This window comes from Penaeus vannamei, chromosome 34 (assembly GCF_042767895.1).
Source record: "Penaeus vannamei isolate JL-2024 chromosome 34, ASM4276789v1, whole genome shotgun sequence".
Lineage (NCBI taxonomy): Eukaryota > Metazoa > Arthropoda > Malacostraca > Decapoda > Penaeidae > Penaeus > Penaeus vannamei.
The window spans coordinates 30,113,619-30,131,118 of record NC_091582.1 but is presented as its reverse complement, the minus strand read 5'-3'; the positions used below and the strand labels follow the sequence as shown (position 1 = coordinate 30,131,118).

The 17,500-nt window shown below is 50.9% G+C and overlaps 2 protein-coding genes across 5 annotated transcripts in view; one reads left to right on the top strand and one right to left on the bottom strand.

Annotated features, from left to right (window-relative positions):
* LOC113814241 (transient receptor potential cation channel subfamily A member 1 homolog) overlaps positions 1-15,329 on the top strand; it is a 35,548-nt gene extending 20,219 nt beyond the window's left edge. For all 3 annotated transcript variants that reach the window (XM_070113628.1, XM_070113627.1, XM_070113626.1), the window contains exons 4-13: positions 1-1,110; positions 1,836-1,950; positions 2,309-2,399; positions 2,715-2,933; positions 10,232-10,364; positions 10,985-11,134; positions 11,707-11,884; positions 12,603-12,704; positions 13,148-13,255; positions 13,756-15,329. The exon at positions 1-1,110 is cut by the window's left edge and continues 510 nt beyond it. In XM_070113628.1, coding sequence (XP_069969729.1) covers positions 1-1,110; positions 1,836-1,950; positions 2,309-2,399; positions 2,715-2,933; positions 10,232-10,364; positions 10,985-11,134; positions 11,707-11,884; positions 12,603-12,704; positions 13,148-13,255; positions 13,756-14,517 — 2,968 coding nt within the window. In that variant the 3' untranslated portion in view covers positions 14,518-15,329. The remainder of the gene's footprint in view (positions 1,111-1,835; positions 1,951-2,308; positions 2,400-2,714; positions 2,934-10,231; positions 10,365-10,984; positions 11,135-11,706; positions 11,885-12,602; positions 12,705-13,147; positions 13,256-13,755) is intronic.
* Positions 15,328-17,500, bottom strand: part of LOC138859286 (uncharacterized) — a 12,379-nt gene continuing 10,206 nt past the window's right edge. The window contains exon 3 of one of the 2 annotated variants that reach the window (XM_070113629.1): positions 15,328-15,727. In XM_070113629.1, coding sequence (XP_069969730.1) covers positions 15,461-15,727 — 267 coding nt within the window. In that variant the 3' untranslated portion in view covers positions 15,328-15,460. The remainder of the gene's footprint in view (positions 15,728-17,500) is intronic. The other variant, XR_011398118.1, reaches the window with a different exon arrangement.

Genomic DNA, 17,500 nt, shown 5'->3' with positions numbered 1-17,500 from the left:
GCCGGACCTGAACGCGACGTGCCCCAACGGAGACACGGCGCTGCATCACGCTGTGAAAAGTGGCAGTCAGGAAAAGTGCCGCATCCTGGTGGAGGCGGGCGTGGATTGTAACGTGCAGAACAAGAACGGCATGACGCCCCTCCACATCGCCGCGAAGAAGAAGCTCCCGGAGTGCTGCGCCGCCATCCTGCGCCTCCCTTACGAAGAGATCTTCCTGACCTCGGCCAGCTCTGACCTGGACGGGCGGGAGAGCGTCAGGGGCGGCGCCGACGGCGAGAGAAGCCGGCTCAGCCTCGACGTGAGCACGGAGAGCATTCGGGACACGGAGCGCACCGCCAAGACCAAGGTCGACGTCAACATCAAGGACAACCACGACATGGCGCCCCTGCACTATGCCCTGGAGAAGCAGTCGGTGGAATGCTGCCTGCTGGTCATCAAGGCGCGCGCCAATGTCTCCCTGATCAGCAGCGGCATGAACAGGCCCCTGCACTTAGCGGCAGCGGCTGGGTTGGACAGGGCGTGCAGTCGCATCCTTGCCAAAGGGGCGTCCGCGAAGGAGGAGAACGACATGAAGGAGACGCCGCTGCACCTGGCCGCGAAAGCCGGGTCCTTGGCCTGCTGTCGCTTGATCTACAGGAGCGGCGCCAACTGCAATGCCCTGGACAAGAACGGCATGACGCCCTTGCATCACGCGGCCAGAATAGGCGCCGAGGACTGCTGCCGCTTTTTCCTGGCGAAGAGGGTCAACATCCTGCGCGACTGTATCGGAAGGACGCCGCTGCACATCGCCGCAGCCGAGGGACACTTAAGCTGCTGTGAGCTCATGCTCACCGCCGAAACCAGCTGGCAACTGGACGTCATGGACTGCCTTGGCTACACGCCCCTCTTCCGCGCCTTCGAGAACAAGTGGGATGACGTGTTCGTCTTCCTCCTGCTGAAGTTCCAGCATCGAGCCCCCAGAAACCAGCATCGGCCGAGAAAGGACTCGCTGCGACTCCTCAAGTCTTCGGGATCAGGCGACTTGAGTCACGGGATCAGCGCGGCCGAACAGAGTACCAGCCAGAACGACATGAGCCTCGTCCTCAGTCGGTGCATTCAGGAAAGGCGAAGGTAGGGCACGGCGAGGGGCGCGGCGGCGTCCAGAGCGTCGCCCGCTGCTCTCACGGCGTGGGCAGGGCGCGGCGTGCCGGGGGAGCGCTGTTTTTAGATTGTAGTACTGTCTTGTTCTGGTCAATGCGTATACTTACTGTACACACGTAGATATATGTGAATTTATATATACATATATATATATATATATATATATATATATATATATATATATTTATATATATATATATATATATATATATATATATATATATATATATATATATATATATATATATACATACATACATACACACACACACACACACACACACACACACACACACACACACACACACACACACACACACACACACACACACACACACACACACATATATATATATATATATATATATATATATATATATATATATATATATATATATATACATATACATATATATATATATATATATATATATATATATATATACATATACATATATATATACATATATATACACACATTTGTGTATATATATATGTACATCTTTCTATCTATCCATCTATAAATATACACATACAGGCTGCTGGAAACGTCGCGTTTTGGCGCACTATTTTTATAGTGAGTGTATTTTATTTCGTCTTTGTAATCACGTTATTGTACTTAATCTTTAATTGTTTAATGAGTGACCTTCTCCCCCCCCCCCACTCCCGCTTTCCCCGGGGCGTCCCAACCCCAGCAAGGCCGTTGAGGGGATCGTCAGGAGCGAATTCTGGGGGGACGCCCTCGCGCCCACCGCCGCCCATCAAAGCAACTTCCGGCTCCTCATCATTCACTATCCTGAGCTTGCCAAGGTCAGGATGGGTCATGTGTGAACCTTTCAACGATCGAGGTCGTGGACTATGAATTTGTCTAGATGTTCTGTATTATTAGCAGTGTGTTTGGAGAGTGACTTTTGTTTTATCCCAATACACACATAATTTGGAGAATTTCCCATTTCAAATTGATATGAGAAATACTAATTGGTAACGGAAATGGCAGTCGAAACCATCAGTGATGATAATGATTCCTCTATCGCCTGGAATCTAAGCATCATTACCATCACTGTCATCTTCACCATCTCTGCCAACATCATCTCTCACGATCCACAATCTTATTTCAAGAGTACAATAGAGTCCAAAATCCTTCACCACCTTCCCCTCCTGCCCCAAGGTCGTGCTGGACAACTGCGTGCTGAGTCGCCCGTCTTGCAAGGTGTTCCTCTTCTACTTCTTGGACGATACGTTCACCGTCCCGACGATCGGTGCGTCAACGTTTACTGTTAACGTTTGTGTGGAAGTTCATGGCGTTTAAGTAAAGGGTGCGAGAGGTGGAACTTTTCATTTTAGATTTCTTGGAGATTAAAAAAATGGATTGGATTATATCATGCGGAGAGAAAAGAGAGGTTTAGGCAAACACAGACAAAACACACACAGACATAAGATACACAGACAAGAGTAACGAGAAGAAAGAGAGAAAAAGGTAAAAATCCACAAAAGAAAACGCCGGTTTCATTGTCTCTCCTTCCCTCCCTTCCTCCTTCCCTATTGCCTTTCACCCCCTTCCCTCCTCCCCACAGTCGCGAGCCCTGACAGGAAACTCAGAAACAATTCTTTCCACTTCTACTCGACGCTCCTCTCGCGGGCGTGGGCGGCGACGAGGGCGAGGCTAAGGGCGCGCACCGGGAATGCTCTGGACAAAGTCTCCTCTGCGTTCGACAGGATCTCGAGCAAGTTCTGGGGCGCCGTGATTTTCCCGTCGGACTTCGGTTCCGTCGATGCGGGCGGAGGCGCGGCAGGTGAGGGGAAGTGTGCGTGTGAGGGAGGAAGTGTGAGTATAAGGGAGTTAGTATGAGTGTGAGGGGAAGTGTGAGTGTGAGGGGGAAGTGAGAGTGTGATGGGGAAGTGTGAGTGTGAGGGGGAAGTGTGAGTGTGAGGGGGAAGTGAGGGTGTGAGGGGGAAGTGTGAGTGTGAGGGGGAAGTGCGAGTGTGAGGGGAAAATGTGAGTGTGAGGGGGAAGTGAGAGTGTGAGGGGGAAGTGAGTGTGAGGAGGAAGTGTGAGTGTGAGGGGGAAGTGAGTGTGAGGGGAAGTGTGAGTGTGAGGGGGAAGTGCGAGTGTAAGGGGGAAGTGTGAGTGTGAGGGGGAAGTGTGAGTGTGAGGGGGAAGTGAGGGTGTGAGGGGGAAGTGTGAGTGTGAGGGGGAAGTGCGAGTGTGAGGGGAAAATGTGAGTGTGAGGGGGAAGTGAGAGTGTGAGGGGGAAGTGAGTGTGAGGAGGAAGTGTGAGTGTGAGGGGGAAGTGAGTGTGAGGAGGATGCGGGCGGAGGCGCGGCAGGTGAGGGGAAGTGTGCGTGTGAGGGAGGAAGTGTGAGTATAAGGGAGTTAGTATGAGTGTGAGGGGAAGTGTGAGTGTGAGGGGGAAGTGCGAGTGTAAGGGGGAAGTGTGAGTGTGAGGGGGAAGTGAGAGTGTGAGGGGGAAGTGTGAGTGTGAGGGGGAAGTGAGAGTGTGAGGGGGAAGTGTGAGTGTGAGGGGGAAGTGCGAGTGTGAGGGGAAAATGTGAGTGTGAGGGGGAAGTGAGAGTGTGAGGGGGAAGTGAGTGTGAGGAGGAAGTGTGAGTGTGAGGGGGAAGTGAGTGTGAGGAGGAAGTGCGAGTGTGAGGGGGAAGTGCGAGTGTGAGGGGGAAGTGCGAGTGTGAGGGGGAAATGTGAGTGTGAGGGGGAAGTGAGAGTGTGAGGGGGAAGTGAGTGTGAGGGGGAAGTGAGTGTGAGGAGGAAGTGTGAGTGTGAGGGGGAAGTGAGAGTGTGAAAGGGGAAGTGAGTGTGAGGAGGAAGTATGAGTGTGAGGGGGAAGTGAGAGTGTAAGGGGGAAGTGCGAGTGTGAGGGGGAAGTGCGAGTGTGAGGGGGAAGTGAGAGTGTGAGGAGGAAGTGTGAGTGTGAGGGGGAAGTGTGAGTGTGAGAGGGAAGTGTGAGTGTGAGGGGGAAGTGAGAGTGTGAGGGGGAAGTGTGAGTGTGAGAGGGAAGTGAGAGTGTGAGGGGGAAGTGCGAGTGTGAGGGGGAAGTGCGAGTGTGAGGGGAAAGTGTGAGTGTGAGGGGAAAGTGAGAGTGTGACGTGGAAGTGAGTGTGAGGAGGAAGTGAGAGTGTGACGGGGAAGTGAGTGTGAGGAGGAAGTGTGAGTGTGAGGGGGAAGTGCGAGTGTGAGGGGGAAGTGAGAGTGTGAGGGGGAAGTGTGAGTGTGAGGGGGAAGTGAGAGTGTGAGGGGGAAGTGTGAGTGTGAGGGGGAAGTGAGAGTGTGAGGGGGAAGTGTGAGTGTGAGGGGGAAGTGAGAGTGTGAGGGGGAAGTGTGAGTGTGAGGGGGAAGTGAGAGTGTGAGGGGGAAGTGAGAGTGTGAGGGGGAAGTGTGAGTGTGAGGGGGAAGTGAGAGTGTGAGGGGGAAGTGTGAGTGTGAGGGGGAAGTGAGAGTGTGAGGGGGAAGTGTGAGTGTGAGGGGGAAGTGAGAGTGTGAGGGGGAAGTGTGAGTGTGAGGGGGAAGTGAGAGTGTGACGGGGAAGTGAGTGTGAGGGGGAAGTGCGAGTGTGAGGGGGAAGTGCGAGTGTGAGGGGGAAGTGCGAGTGTGAGGGGAAAATGTGAGTGTGAGGAGGAAGTGTGAGTGTGAGGGGGAAGTGAGTGTGAGGAGGAAGTGTGAGTGTGAGGGGGAAGTGAGAGTGTGAAAGGGGAAGTGAGTGTGAGGAGGAAGTATGAGTGTGAGGGGGAAGTGAGAGTGTGAGGGGGAAGTGCGAGTGTGAGGGGGAAGTGCGAGTGTGAGGGGGAAGTGAGAGTGTGAGGGGGAAGTGTGAGTGTGAGGGGGAAGTGTGAGTGTGAGAGGGAAGTGTGAGTGTGAGGGGGAAGTGAGAGTGTGAGGGGGAAGTGTGAGTGTGAGAGGGAAGTGAGAGTGTGAGGGGGAAGTGCGAGTGTGAGGGGGAAGTGTGAGTGTGAGGGCAAAGGAGTGTGAGTGTGAGGGCAAAGGAGAGTGTGACGGGGAAGTGAGTGTGAGGAGGAAGTGAGAGTGTGACGGGGAAGTGAGTGTGAAGAGGAAGTGTGAGTGTGAGGGGGAAGTGCGAGTGTGAGGGGGAAGTGCGAGTGTGAGGGGAAAATGTGAGTGTGAGGGGTAAGTGCGAGTGTGAGGGGGAAGTGTGAGTGTGAGGGGGAAGTGCGAGTGTGAGGGGGAAGTGCGAGTGTGAGGGGGAAGTGTGAGTGTGAGGGGGAAGTGCGAGTGTGAGGGGGAAGTGTGAGTGTGAGGGGGAAGTGCGAGTGTGAGGGGGAAGTGCGAGTGTGAGGGGGAAGTGTGAGTGTGAGGGGGAAGTGTGAGTGTGAGGGGGAAGTGTGAGTGTGAGGGGGAAGTGTGAGTGTGAGGGGGAAGTGCGAGTGTGAGGGGGAAGTGTGAGTGTGAGGGGGAAGTGCGAGTGTGAGGGGGAAGTGCGAGTGTGAGGGGGAAGTGTGAGTGTGAGGGGGAAGTGTGAGTGTGAGGGGGAAGTGTGAGTATGAGGTTGAAGTGCGAGTGTGAGGGGGAAGTGAGAGTGTGAGGGGGAAGTGTGAGTGTAAGGGGGAAGTGTGAGTGTGAAGGGGAAGTGTGAGTGTAAGGGGGAAGTGTGAGTGTAAGGGGGAAGTGCGAGTGTGAGGGGGAAGTGTGAGTGTGAGGGGGAAGTGCGAGTGTGAGGGGGAAGTGTGAGTGTGAGGGGGAAGTGCGAGTGTGAGGGGGAAGTGTGAGTGTGAGGGGGAAGTGTGAGTGTGAGGGGGAAGTGTGAGTATGAGGTTGAAGTGCGAGTGTGAGGGGGAAGTGAGAGTGTGAGGGGGAAGTGAGAGTGTGAGAGGGAAGTGTGAGTGTGAGGGGGAAGTGCGAGTGTGAGGGGGAAGTGAGAGTGTGAGGGGGAAGTGCGAGTGTGAGGGGGAAGTGCGAATGTAAGGGGGAAGTGTGAGTGTGAGGGGGAAGTGTGAGTGTGAGGGGGAAGTGAGAGTGTGAGGGGGAAGTGTGAGTGTGAGGGGGAAGTGAGAGTGTGAGGGGAAGTGTGAGTGTGAGGGGGAAGTGCGAGTGTGAGGGGGAAGTGTGAATGTGAGGGGGAAGTGAGAGTGTGAGGGGGAAGTGTGAGTGTGAGGGGGAAGTGTGAGTGTGAGGGGGAAGTGAGAGTGTGAGGGGGAAGTGTGAGTGTGAGGGGGAAGTGCGAGTGTGAGGGGAAGTGTGAGTGTGAGGGGGAAGTGAGAGTGTGAGGGGGAAGTGTGAGTGTAAGGGGGAAGTGCGAGTGTGAGGGGGAAGTGCGAGTGTGAGGGGGAAGTGTGAGTGTAAGGGGGAAGTGCAAGTGTGAGGGGGAAGTGAGAGTGTAAGGGGGAAGTGTGAGTGTGAGGGGGAAGTGAGAGTGTGAGGGGGAAGTGCGAATGTGAGGGGGAAGTGTGAGTGTGAGAGGGAAATGTGAGTGTGAGGGGGAAGTGCGAGTGTGAGGGGGAAGTGCGAGTGTGAGGGGGAAGTGAGAGTGTGAGGGGGAAGTGCGAGTGTGAGGGGGAAGTGCGAGTGTGAGGGGGAAGTGAGAGTGTGAGGGGGAAGTGCGAGTGTGAGGGGAAGTGTGAGTGTGAGGGGGAAGTGTGAGTGTGAGGGGGAAGTGCGAGTGTGAGGGGGAAGTGAGAGTGTGAGGGGGAAGTGCGAGTGTGAGGGGGAAGTGAGAGTGTGATGGGGAAGTGCGAGTGTGAGGGGGAAGTGAGAGTGTGAGGGGGAAGTGTGAGTGTGAGGGGGAAGTGAGAGTGTGAGGGGGAAGTGTGAGTGTGAGGGGGAAGTGAGAGTGTGAGGGGGAAGTGAGAGTGTGAGGGGGAAGTGAGAGTGTGAGGGGGAAGTGAGAGTGTGAGGGGGAAGTGAGAGTGTGAGGGGGAAGTGAGAGTGTGAGGGGGAAGTGAGAGTGTGAGGGGGAAGTGAGAGTGTGAGGGGGAAGTGAGAGTGTGAGGGGGAAGTGAGAGTGTGAGGGGAAGTGAGTGTGAGGGGGAAGTGTGAGTGTGAGGGGGAAGTGCGAGTGTGAGGGGGAAGTGAGAGTGTGAGGGGGAAGTGTGAGTGTGAGGGGGAAGTGCGAGTGTGAGGGGGAAGTGTGAGTGTGAGGGGGAAGTGAGAGTGTGAGGGGGAAGTGCGAGTGTGAGGGGGAAGTGAGAGTGTGAGGGGGAAGTGTGAGTGTGAGGGGGAAGTGTGAGTGTGAGGGGGAAGTGAGAGTGTGAGGGGGAAGTGAGAGTGTGAGGGGGAAGTGAGAGTGTGAGGGGGAAGTGTGAGTGTGAGGGGGAAGTGCGAGTGTGAGGGGGAAGTGAGAGTGTGAGGGGGAAGTGCGAGTGTGAGGGGGAAGTGAGAGTGTGATGGGGAAGTGCGAGTGTGAGGGGGAAGTGAGAGTGTGAGGGGGAAGTGTGAGTGTGAGGGGGAAGTGAGAGTGTGAGGGGGAAGTGTGAGTGTGAGGGGGAAGTGAGAGTGTGAGGGGCAAGTGAGAGTGTGAGTGGGAAGTGAGAGTGTGAGGGGGAAGTGAGAGTGTGAGGGGGAAGTGAGAGTGTAAGGGGGAAGTGAGAGTGTGAGGGGAAAGTGTGAGTGTGAGGGGGAAGTGAGAGTGTGAGGGGGAAGTGAGAGTGTGAGGGGGAAGTGAGAGTGTGAGGGGGAAGTGAGAGTGTGAGGGGGAAGTGAGAGTGTGAGGGGAAGTGTGAGTGTGAGGGGGAAGTGTGAGTGTGAGGGGGAAGTGTGAGTATGAGGTTGAAGTGCGAGTGTGAGGGGGAAGTGAGAGTGTGAGGGGGAAGTGTGAGTGTAAGGGGGAAGTGTGAGTGTGAAGGGGAAGTGTGAGTGTAAGGGGGAAGTGTGAGTGTAAGGGGGAAGTGCGAGTGTGAGGGGGAAGTGTGAGTGTGAGGGGGAAGTGTGAGTGTAAGGGGGAAGTGCGAGTGTGAGGGGGAAGTGTGAGTGTGAGGGGGAAGTGTGAGTGTGAGGGGGAAGTGTGAGTATGAGGTTGAAGTGCGAGTGTGAGGGGGAAGTGAGAGTGTGGGGGGGAAGTGTGAGTGTAAGGGGGAAGTGTGAGTGTGAAGGGGAAGTGTGAGTGTAAGGGGGAAGTGTGAGTGTAAGGGGGAAGTGCGAGTGTGAGGGGGAAGTGTGAGTGTGAGGGGGAAGTGCGAGTGTGAGGGGGAAGTGTGAGTGTAAGGGGGAAGTGCGAGTGTGAGGGGGAAGTGTGAGTGTGAGGGGGAAGTGTGAGTATGAGGTTGAAGTGCGAGTGTGAGGGGGAAGTGAGAGTGTGAGGGGGAAGTGAGAGTGTGAGAGGGAAGTGTGAGTGTGAGGGGGAAGTGCGAGTGTGAGGGGGAAGTGAGAGTGTGAGGGGGAAGTGCGAGTGTGAGGGGGAAGTGCGAATGTAAGGGGGAAGTGTGAGTGTGAGAGGGAAGTGTGAGTGTGAGGGGGAAGTGAGAGTGTGAGGGGGAAGTGCGAGTGTGAGGGGGAAGTGAGAGTGTGAGGGGAAGTGTGAGTGTGAGGGGGAAGTGCGAGTGTGAGGGGGAAGTGTGAATGTGAGGGGGAAGTGAGAGTGTGAGGGGGAAGTGTGAGTGTGATGGGGAAGTGTGAGTGTGAGGGGGAAGTGAGAGTGTGAGGGGGAAGTGTGAGTGTGAGGGGGAAGTGCGAGTGTGAGGGGGAAGTGTGAGTGTGAGGGGGAAGTGAGAGTGTGAGGGGGAAGTGAGAGTGTGAGGGGGAAGTGAGAGTGTGAGGGGGAAGTGAGAGTGTGAGGGGGAAGTGTGAGTGTGAGGGGGAAGTGAGAGTGTGAGGGGGAAGTGAGAGTGTGAGGGGGAAGTGTGAGTGTGAGGGGGAAGTGAGAGTGTGAGGGGGAAGTGAGAGTGTGAGGGGGAAGTGTGAGTGTGAGGGGGAAGTGAGAGTGTGAGGGGGAAGTGAGAGTGTGAGGGGGAAGTGAGAGTGTGAGGGGGAAGTGAGAGTGTGAGGGGGAAGTGAGAGTGTGAGGGGGAAGTGAGAGTGTGAGGGGAAGTGTGAGTGTGAGGGGGAAGTGAGAGTGTGAGGGGGAAGTGAGAGTGTGAGGGGGAAGTGAGAGTGTGAGGGGGAAGTGAGAGTGTGAGGGGGAAGTGAGAGTGTGAGGGGGAAGTGAGAGTGTGAGGGGGAAGTGAGAGTGTGAGGGGGAAGTGTGAGTGTGAGGGGGAAGTGAGAGTGTGAGGGGGAAGTGGGAGTGTGAGGGGGAAGTGAGAGCGAGAGGGGGAAGTGAGAGTGTGAGGGGGAAGTGAGAGTGTGAGGGGGAAGTGTGAGTGTGAGGGGGAAGTGAGAGTGTGAGGGGGAAGTGAGAGTGTGAGGGGGAAGTGAGAGTGTGAGGGGGAAGTGAGAGTGTGAGGGGGAAGTGAGAGTGTGAGGGGGAAGTGAGAGTGTGAGGGGGAAGTGAGAGTGTGAGGGGGAAGTGAGAGTGTGAGGGGGAAGTGAGAGTGTGAGGGGAAAGTGTGAGTGTGAGGGGGAAGTGCGAGTGTGAGGGGGAAGTGTGAGTGTAAGGGGGAAGTGTGAGTGTGAGGGGGAAGTGCGAGTGTGAGGGGGAAGTGTGAGTGTGAGGGGGAAGTGTGAGTGTGAGGGGGAAGTGCGAGTGTGAGGGGGAAGTGTGAGTGTAAGGGGGAAGTGTGAGTGTGAGGGGGAAGTGCGAGTGTGAGGGGGAAGTGCGAGTGTGAGGGGGAAGTGTGAGTGTGAGGGGGAAGTGCGAGTGTGAGTGTGAGGGGGGGAAGTGTGAGTGTGAGGGGGAAGTGTGAGTGTAAGGGGGAAGTGTGAGTGTGAAGGGGAAGTGCGAGTGTGAGGGGGAAGTGTGAGTGTAAGGGGGAAGTGTGAGTGTGAGGGGGAAGTGTGAGTGTGAGGGGGAAGTGAGAGTGTGAGGGGGAAGTGAGTGTGAGGAGGAAGTGTGAGTAAGCGGAATTGTGTGTGTGAAGGGGAAGTGTGAGTGTGAGAAATGTTTGTGAAGCGAAGTGAGAGTGTGAGGGGAAGCGTATGAAGGGAGACCAGACAGCTGCATGATGAGTAAAGTCAGGCTCAGTGTGAGGAGGAGGCGTTAGAGTGCGAAAGAATAATAAAAAAATCCTTCATCTAAGAAGTTCTCAACAGAGGACCTTGGACTTCCCGATCGACCTGCTTGGTGCCCCTTCACTCCTGAGGGATGGTTGGAGGACAGCGCCACGCTCAAGGACGACTCGGAGGACACCTGGAGGAACGAACACCCGCTCAGCCTCATGGCCAAGTCCGTGCATGCGAGTCGCAGAGTTATTTAGCCTCTGGTCTGTCTGTCTCTCTGTCTGCCTTCGTCAATGCCTCTCTTCTTCTCCCCCTCCCTCTCCCTTCTCTTTCTCTCTCTGTCTCTCTTTCTCTTCTCTCTGTCTCTCTCTCTCTGTCTGTCTGTCTCTGTCTCTCTGTGTCTGTCTGTCTGTCTCTCTTTTCTCTTCTCTTTCTCCCTCCTCTCTCTCTTTCCCTCCCCCTTATCTCTCTTTGCCAATCCTTTCTTTCTCTCTCTCTCTTTCTTTTTCTCCTTCCCTCCCTTCTCTATCTCTCTTTCTTTGACAACCCCCCTCTCTGCCTCATTATCTATCTTTGCCTACCACTATACCTACCACCCCCAGCTCTCTCGAATACAAGGAATAATCAATAGCACAATAGATTCTCCTCACTCCCTCCCAGAAAGAGTCATGCAACCTCATGCCTTTTTTCACCCCCACACCCCCAAGAAGTCATGTAACCTCATGCCTTTCCTCACCCCCACCCCCCAAAAAAGTCATGTAACCTCATGCCTTTCCTCACCCCCCCCCCCCAAAAAAAAAGAAAAAAGTCACGTAACCTCATGCCTTTCCTCTCCCCCTCCGTCAGGCACAAGCGACTCGACCTCCTGAAGCATCCTCTGTGCCAGCGCTTCGTCAGCTACAAGTGGGAGAGGTACATCTGGCGCGTGTTCTATGCGCTGTTCCTCCTGCCGTCTCTCTTCGTCGTGGCGCTCTCTGTCTACGGCACGATGGCCTAGTAAGGCTAGGTCTCTTTCGGCAATGTCGAGAGTGGATGCGATTGTTGTTTTGCCTCCGCCAGGCAGCTTATGTGTTTAGTCGCGTTTGTTTTTTGGTTCGTTCGTTAGCAGCAGAACTCAGCAGAATTTTTACCAGAAGAGTATCTTAGCCTGACTTAAATGCCATAATTGTTATTGGCGAATATCATTTGTTCTTTGTTAGCAGGATAACTCAGAAAATTATGAACAGTTTACCAGAAGCGTGTCAGACTAATTTAGATTTCATTTAATTTTGGTGGTGATCCGGATCATGATCCGGATCCAGGATTATTGTTTAAAGATTGCATCATTGCCTCTGTTGCCTTGCCTCCGCCAAGGACGTTATGTTTACGGATATCACCTTTGTACTTGAGAAAGATGATTTCAAAGTTTCTATAAGCGTGAATTTTATTGCATCAGTATGCGCTCTCTGTGCTTCTACCCATAATTCTTATTATCATCATTATTAATATTACCATTATTATTAGTTATAATAATTACTATCACCACTCGCTAAATAGAATACATGATCATTTCCACTCAAAACCATCAGTGACTGGGACTACGTCTTGCAAGAATTCAACATCAGCCGAGGCCAGTTATGCAGCAGCGAAGGGGCGGGGCGGGGCGAGTGCCGGTCGCCGGGCGGCGCCGCCTTCCGACGCAGCTTCGCGGCCGACGAGTGTTTGGCCGAAGGGAAGGCGGCGGGATACGGGCCTAACGAAGTCCTTGTGCGTCTATTTTCTTCTCTCGTTTGTTGGATCTTTGTTGTTGTGGCTGTTATTGTTATTATTGTTGTTTGTTGGTATTGTTATGATTATATTTATTTTATTCATTTATTATCATTATTATTATTATCTTTATCATTATTTACTATTATTACTACTTCTCCACTTACTCCTGCTCCTTCTCCTCCTCCTACTCCTCTTATTATTCATCTCCCTCCTCCTCCTCCTCTTCTCCTTATTTTTTCTGTTCCTTCTTTCCCCTCCTCTTCCACCACCATCGCCACCACCACTTCTTCCTCCTCCACTTCCACTACCTCCTCCTTATACTCTTCCACCTCCTCCTCGTCCTTCACCTCCGCCTCCTCCTCCTCTTTATCCACCACCGCCCCCCTCTTCTTCTTCCTCGACCTCCATCTCCGCCTCCGCCACCTCCTCCTTCTCCTCCTCTTCCTCGACCTCCGCCTCCGCCAGCTCCTCCTTCTCCTCTTCCTCCTTTATCACCTCCCCTCCACCTCTTCCTCCTTTATCACCTCCTCCTCCTCTTCCTCCTTTATCACCTCCTCCTCCTCTTCCTCCTTTATCACCTCCCCTCCTCCTCTTCCTCCTTTATCACCTCCTCCTCCTCTTCTTCCTCCTTTATTATCTCCTCCTCCTCCTCCTCTTCTTCCTCCTTTATCACTCCCTCCTCCTCTTCTTCCTTCTTTATCACCTCCTCCGTCAGGCGATCCTGAGGGAGAGCCAGATCAACCTGAATCTTCTAGAAAAGTTCGTTTGGTTGATGCTCCTCCTCAAAGTGGGTCTCGAAGCTCAGAAACTCCATCACGTGAGTATTCGCAATCTTTTCCGTTGTTATCGTGGCCTGTCATCTAATTTTGATTCTTATAACAATAGAATAGCAAATAGTACGATATGTATGACCATAGAAGAAGAATGTAATGAAATACATCGAAGCATATGAACGGAATGAAAATTCGTAAAGATAAGTAAAGGAATAATTCATAAAATAGATAACTAAATTGATAGATAAGATAATTGAATGAATATGACCAAATATTCTCACTTTTCAGGTATTTTTTCTGATGCTAGTTTCTTTGTATTGAGAATGAAAACGTATCGTTATTCAAATTATCAAATTTAACTCATCTTGTCGTAAAAGGGTGATGTAATATTCACAATTGAACGACCGTAGTGCTTATCCTAGAGTCCTTTAATTAGTTTCATTGTAATTTTCATGTTACAATTTCATCATTTACATCTCTTCCACAGCTACGAAGGACAAACCTAGAAAAATGTTTGCAATTGGCGTGCTATCTGACCTCTGCAGTGTTCTTGTACAACTGGACGGAGTGCTCTCAGGTCACGGGGGTGAAAGAGGTTGGGACAGGTCACTCCTTTGAGGCTATTTAATTTTCTAAAGTATAAAGCAGCTAAAACTATGCAGCATTTGTCTGTTTGCTTGTATGTGTGTGTGTGTGTGTGTGTGTGTGTGTGTGTGTGTGAGAGAGAGAGAGAGAGAAAGAGAGAGAGAGAGAGAGAGAGAGAGAGAGAGAGAGAGAGAGAGAGAGAGAGAGAGAGAGAGAGAGAGAGAGAGAGAGAGAGAGAGAGAGAGAGAGAGAGAGGCGTGAAGGATTCATATGAATAAACCAAGGGAAAACTACTGTGATTTAATTTTAGTGTCTGTAGAGCTTTTTTGCTGAAAAATATCCTCTATACAAGACTATATTTAGCAAAAGTATGAATATATATATATTTCACTTTTATCTGTTTCATTTGATTTATGTAAATACATAATTATAGGCGCCATTGATAAAGAAAATGTTATTTTCTTTCGGTTATTCGCCCACTTGAATTCCCGTCTCTATTCTTGCGCGAAGGACCTGCAGTGGAGTTGCGGGTCGCTGGCTGTGCTGGTGGCGTGGTTCGACCTGATCCTCATGCTGGGCACGATCCCCACCTTCGGCGTCTTCGTCTTCATGATAAACGACTTCCTGCGCTTCATGCTCAAGCTGTTTGTGATCGTGCTCCTGCAAGTGATCGCCTTCTCCTTCGCCTTCCACATGCTCCTGCGCGGGAGGGCCTCCTTCAGGAACCTGCCTCGCGCGACCATGAAGATCGTGACGATGATGCTGGGCGACCTGGGCTACGACGACCTGTTCAACAACACGGAGAGCCCACTGCCGTACCCGATGGTGAGCAACCTCGTCCTTGTCTACTTCCTCTTCCTCATGGTCATCGGCATGATCAACATCCTGACGAACTTCCCGCAAGAGGTTCTGGACAAGGCGAAGAAGCAGACAGAGCTCATGAAGCTGTCGAGGCCGCTCAAAGCCGTCCTGGAGATGGACTCCAAGTTCCCTCTGCTGCGGAGGAGGTACACCGTGGGCTGGGTGGTGGACGGCCCGCAGAAGGAGGATGAGGTGGACGGCAAACAGAGGAAGGACGGCGAGGAGGGCAGCGACAGCGACGAGGATGCCCTCGGAGAACCTTATCGCTGCTGCTCCTGCAGGAAGGAGCCTTCCGAGAACCTCCTTCTCAAGATCCTGAACGAGGTGAGCGCCCTCAGCGAGAACCTCGAGGATAGGAGGTACTTTTCGCCTCACCGCCGCTCGAACAGCACCAGGGGAAGCAGGAGCTGAGGGCCGCAGCTCGCCAGGCGAGGCGCTTGACGAAGAGCACCCCGATGCCCGGCCCTGCGAGTGCTCTTAGTCTCCCTTTTTGCCGTCGAGCTCCAGAGGCATCGCTCAGTTTTGTAAATGTTTCTGTCACTGGCTTTATTATCATCGCATGTTCTATTATCTGGATCTATTCTGGCGTACGCACAGCTTTATTATAGGACGATACACTATCAGCATGGTGTCAGTCAGTCGTGGCAGCAGCCTCATTCCACCAGAAATGTTCGTAAGTGGAGCCCTTCCCTCTTGATTTAGGTAGTTGTGTGGAACCATACCACTGCCACGCATACATTTGCCTTATTAAAGTTGTGTTTACTATGTTTTATCACTCGTCACAAAAAAACGGTGTTGTTCAAACGTGACCTTACTACGCAACTACACATCTCTAGACTCTCTTTTGTGAATAATAATACAAATAGGAATGAAACAGCAATAAACTTATTACTATGTTGAATAAAAAGATATAGTAACGTGCATGCAAAAATGAACATAATATAAACTGTAAGAGAAGACAAATAGACGAAGAATCATCATGAACATTTAAGCAGAGAATCCATGTAGTCTTTTGATTCGTATGATGAGGATTCCAGATAACTTCGAAATGTTTTGATTATTAGTTTTTTAATTTTGCGGTTGTGTATATTTTATTTCATTATACATCTTTTGTGTATAGTTGGTATTGCCAATATTATTGTTCAAAACTGCTTTTTATATATATTATGGTTTTGTTACATAATGTTTCCATGTAAATAAACCGTAAGGGAATACACAGTGAATCATTAGATTTTTATTATCAAATATAGATACAAAAAGGGTCAACAAAATGTTTTTTGCAATAGTCCCATGTTAACCACGAATTAGATTTGACCTTCTGACCCCCCCTTCCCACGGCCCTCCTCTCCCCCTCCTAGTCCAACAGCCTCCCCAGCAGGACCGTGGGAGGCGCAGGAGGCAAGGGCTGCTGCTTCCTCCTGTGGCAGGGGAAGAAGACGCCACACATATCCTTAATGATTTCCTTCTCCCTGACTTGGTCCTCCACCTTCTGCGCCACCTTCTTCAGGAGTCGGAGTTCGCGGCCCGTGCGGGAGGAGCCGGCCTCGAGGTCCTGCATCCTGGAGGAGAGCGAAGTCAGGTCGCGCCGGAGACTCGCCAGCTGCTGCGGGGTCAACTTGGGCTGCGGGGGTGAAGAGCGAATCAGGGAAGGGGAAGGTTTCTGTGTGGGCGGGAGCGGGTGGGCGTGTCAATGTGAGGTCGGGATTGTGTGTGTGTGTGTAAATTATGTGAGGTGTGTATGGGGTGAGGATGATTTTTTGTGTAGGGTGAGTCGTGTGAGTATGTAGTGGACACAAATAATGAATGATGAAACAGGTACAAAGAGAGACAAGAAGGAATAGATAGAGAGAGAGATAAAGAAATAGATAAATTAATAAAAGTGATATAGATAGAATTATAGATAAAGTGCAAGAGTGAATGGAAGATGTGTATATATATATATATATATATATATATATATATATATATATATATATATATATATGTGTATGTATATATATATATATGTGTGTGTGTGTGCGCGCGCGCGCGTGTGTATGTATATATATATATATATATATATATATAGAAAGAGAGAGAGAGAGAGAGAGAGAGAGAGAAAGAGAGGGAGAGGGAGAGGGAGAGGGAGAGGGAGAGGGAGAGTGAGAGGGAGAGGGAGAGGGAGAGGGAGAGGGAGAGGGAGAGGGAGAGGGAGAGGGAGAGGGAGAGGGAGAGGGAGAGGGAGAGGGAGAGGGAGAGAGGGAGCAAGAGAGGGAGCAAGAGAGGGAGCAAGAGAGGGAGCAAGAGAGGGAGCAAGAGAGGGAGCAAGAGAGGGAGGAAGAGAGGGAGCAAGAGAGGGTGAGAGAGGGAGGGAAAGGGAGGGACAGGGAGGGAGAGGGAGGGAGAGGGAGGGAGAGGGAGGGAGGGAGAGGGAGGGAGGGAGGGAGGGAGTCCATCAGAGTCCAGCGAAACGTATAGTGACGAGCATTTGCATAGTATATTAACGACTATATAGATATCATAGTGGCAAGCAAGGTCCACATAAGTGTAAATAGTCCCTGGTGACGAGTATAATATAATACAGTGACGAGTTTATATACAGTATGGTGCAAATGTGGGCGTTTGTAATCAAATATCCTTGTCATGCAACTTGTCATGACGCGTTGAAACGAGAAATGTATGGGAATTGATAACCACGGAAATAAAGCAAAATGTACGGTGAATATTTTGATGAATGAACGTTGTCGAAAAATGTGAATGTAAATCACGTCTTTTATAAAGCAAAATCTACATTATACGTCAGCAACAAGAATGAATTTAATGAAAATCGTGATACTCTAATTACACCTTTCGCTTCCTGGAATCACTCGTTCTCGTATTCAGGAAAAACTGATGGAAGGCGAAGACACAAAAATGAGAAGAAGAAGAACGCGATAGTTTGATCATGTGATCCTTGACAGTAAACGAACAAAGAAAAAAGAAAAGAAAATGTGAATAATGACGACGAAGTCAATAAGAAAAGGAAGAGGAAGAAAATATTAACGCAACTAAATTCTTTGGTAACATCGATATTTATGACAGCGATCAGAGTACTTTGGTATCGACAAATGGGTCTACATGAAAGAATGACAATTATCATACACGCATATATTGTATATGTGTGCATATGAATATACATACGTACAGATATGCATGCATACATAAATACATACATACACACACACACACACACACACATATATATATATATATATATATATATATATATATATATATATATATATATATGCATATGCATATGCATATACATACATTCATCTCTCTCTCTCTCTCTCTCTCTCTCTCTCTCTCTCTCTCTCTCTCTCTCTCTCTCTCTCTCTCTCTCTCTCTCTATATATATATATATATATATATA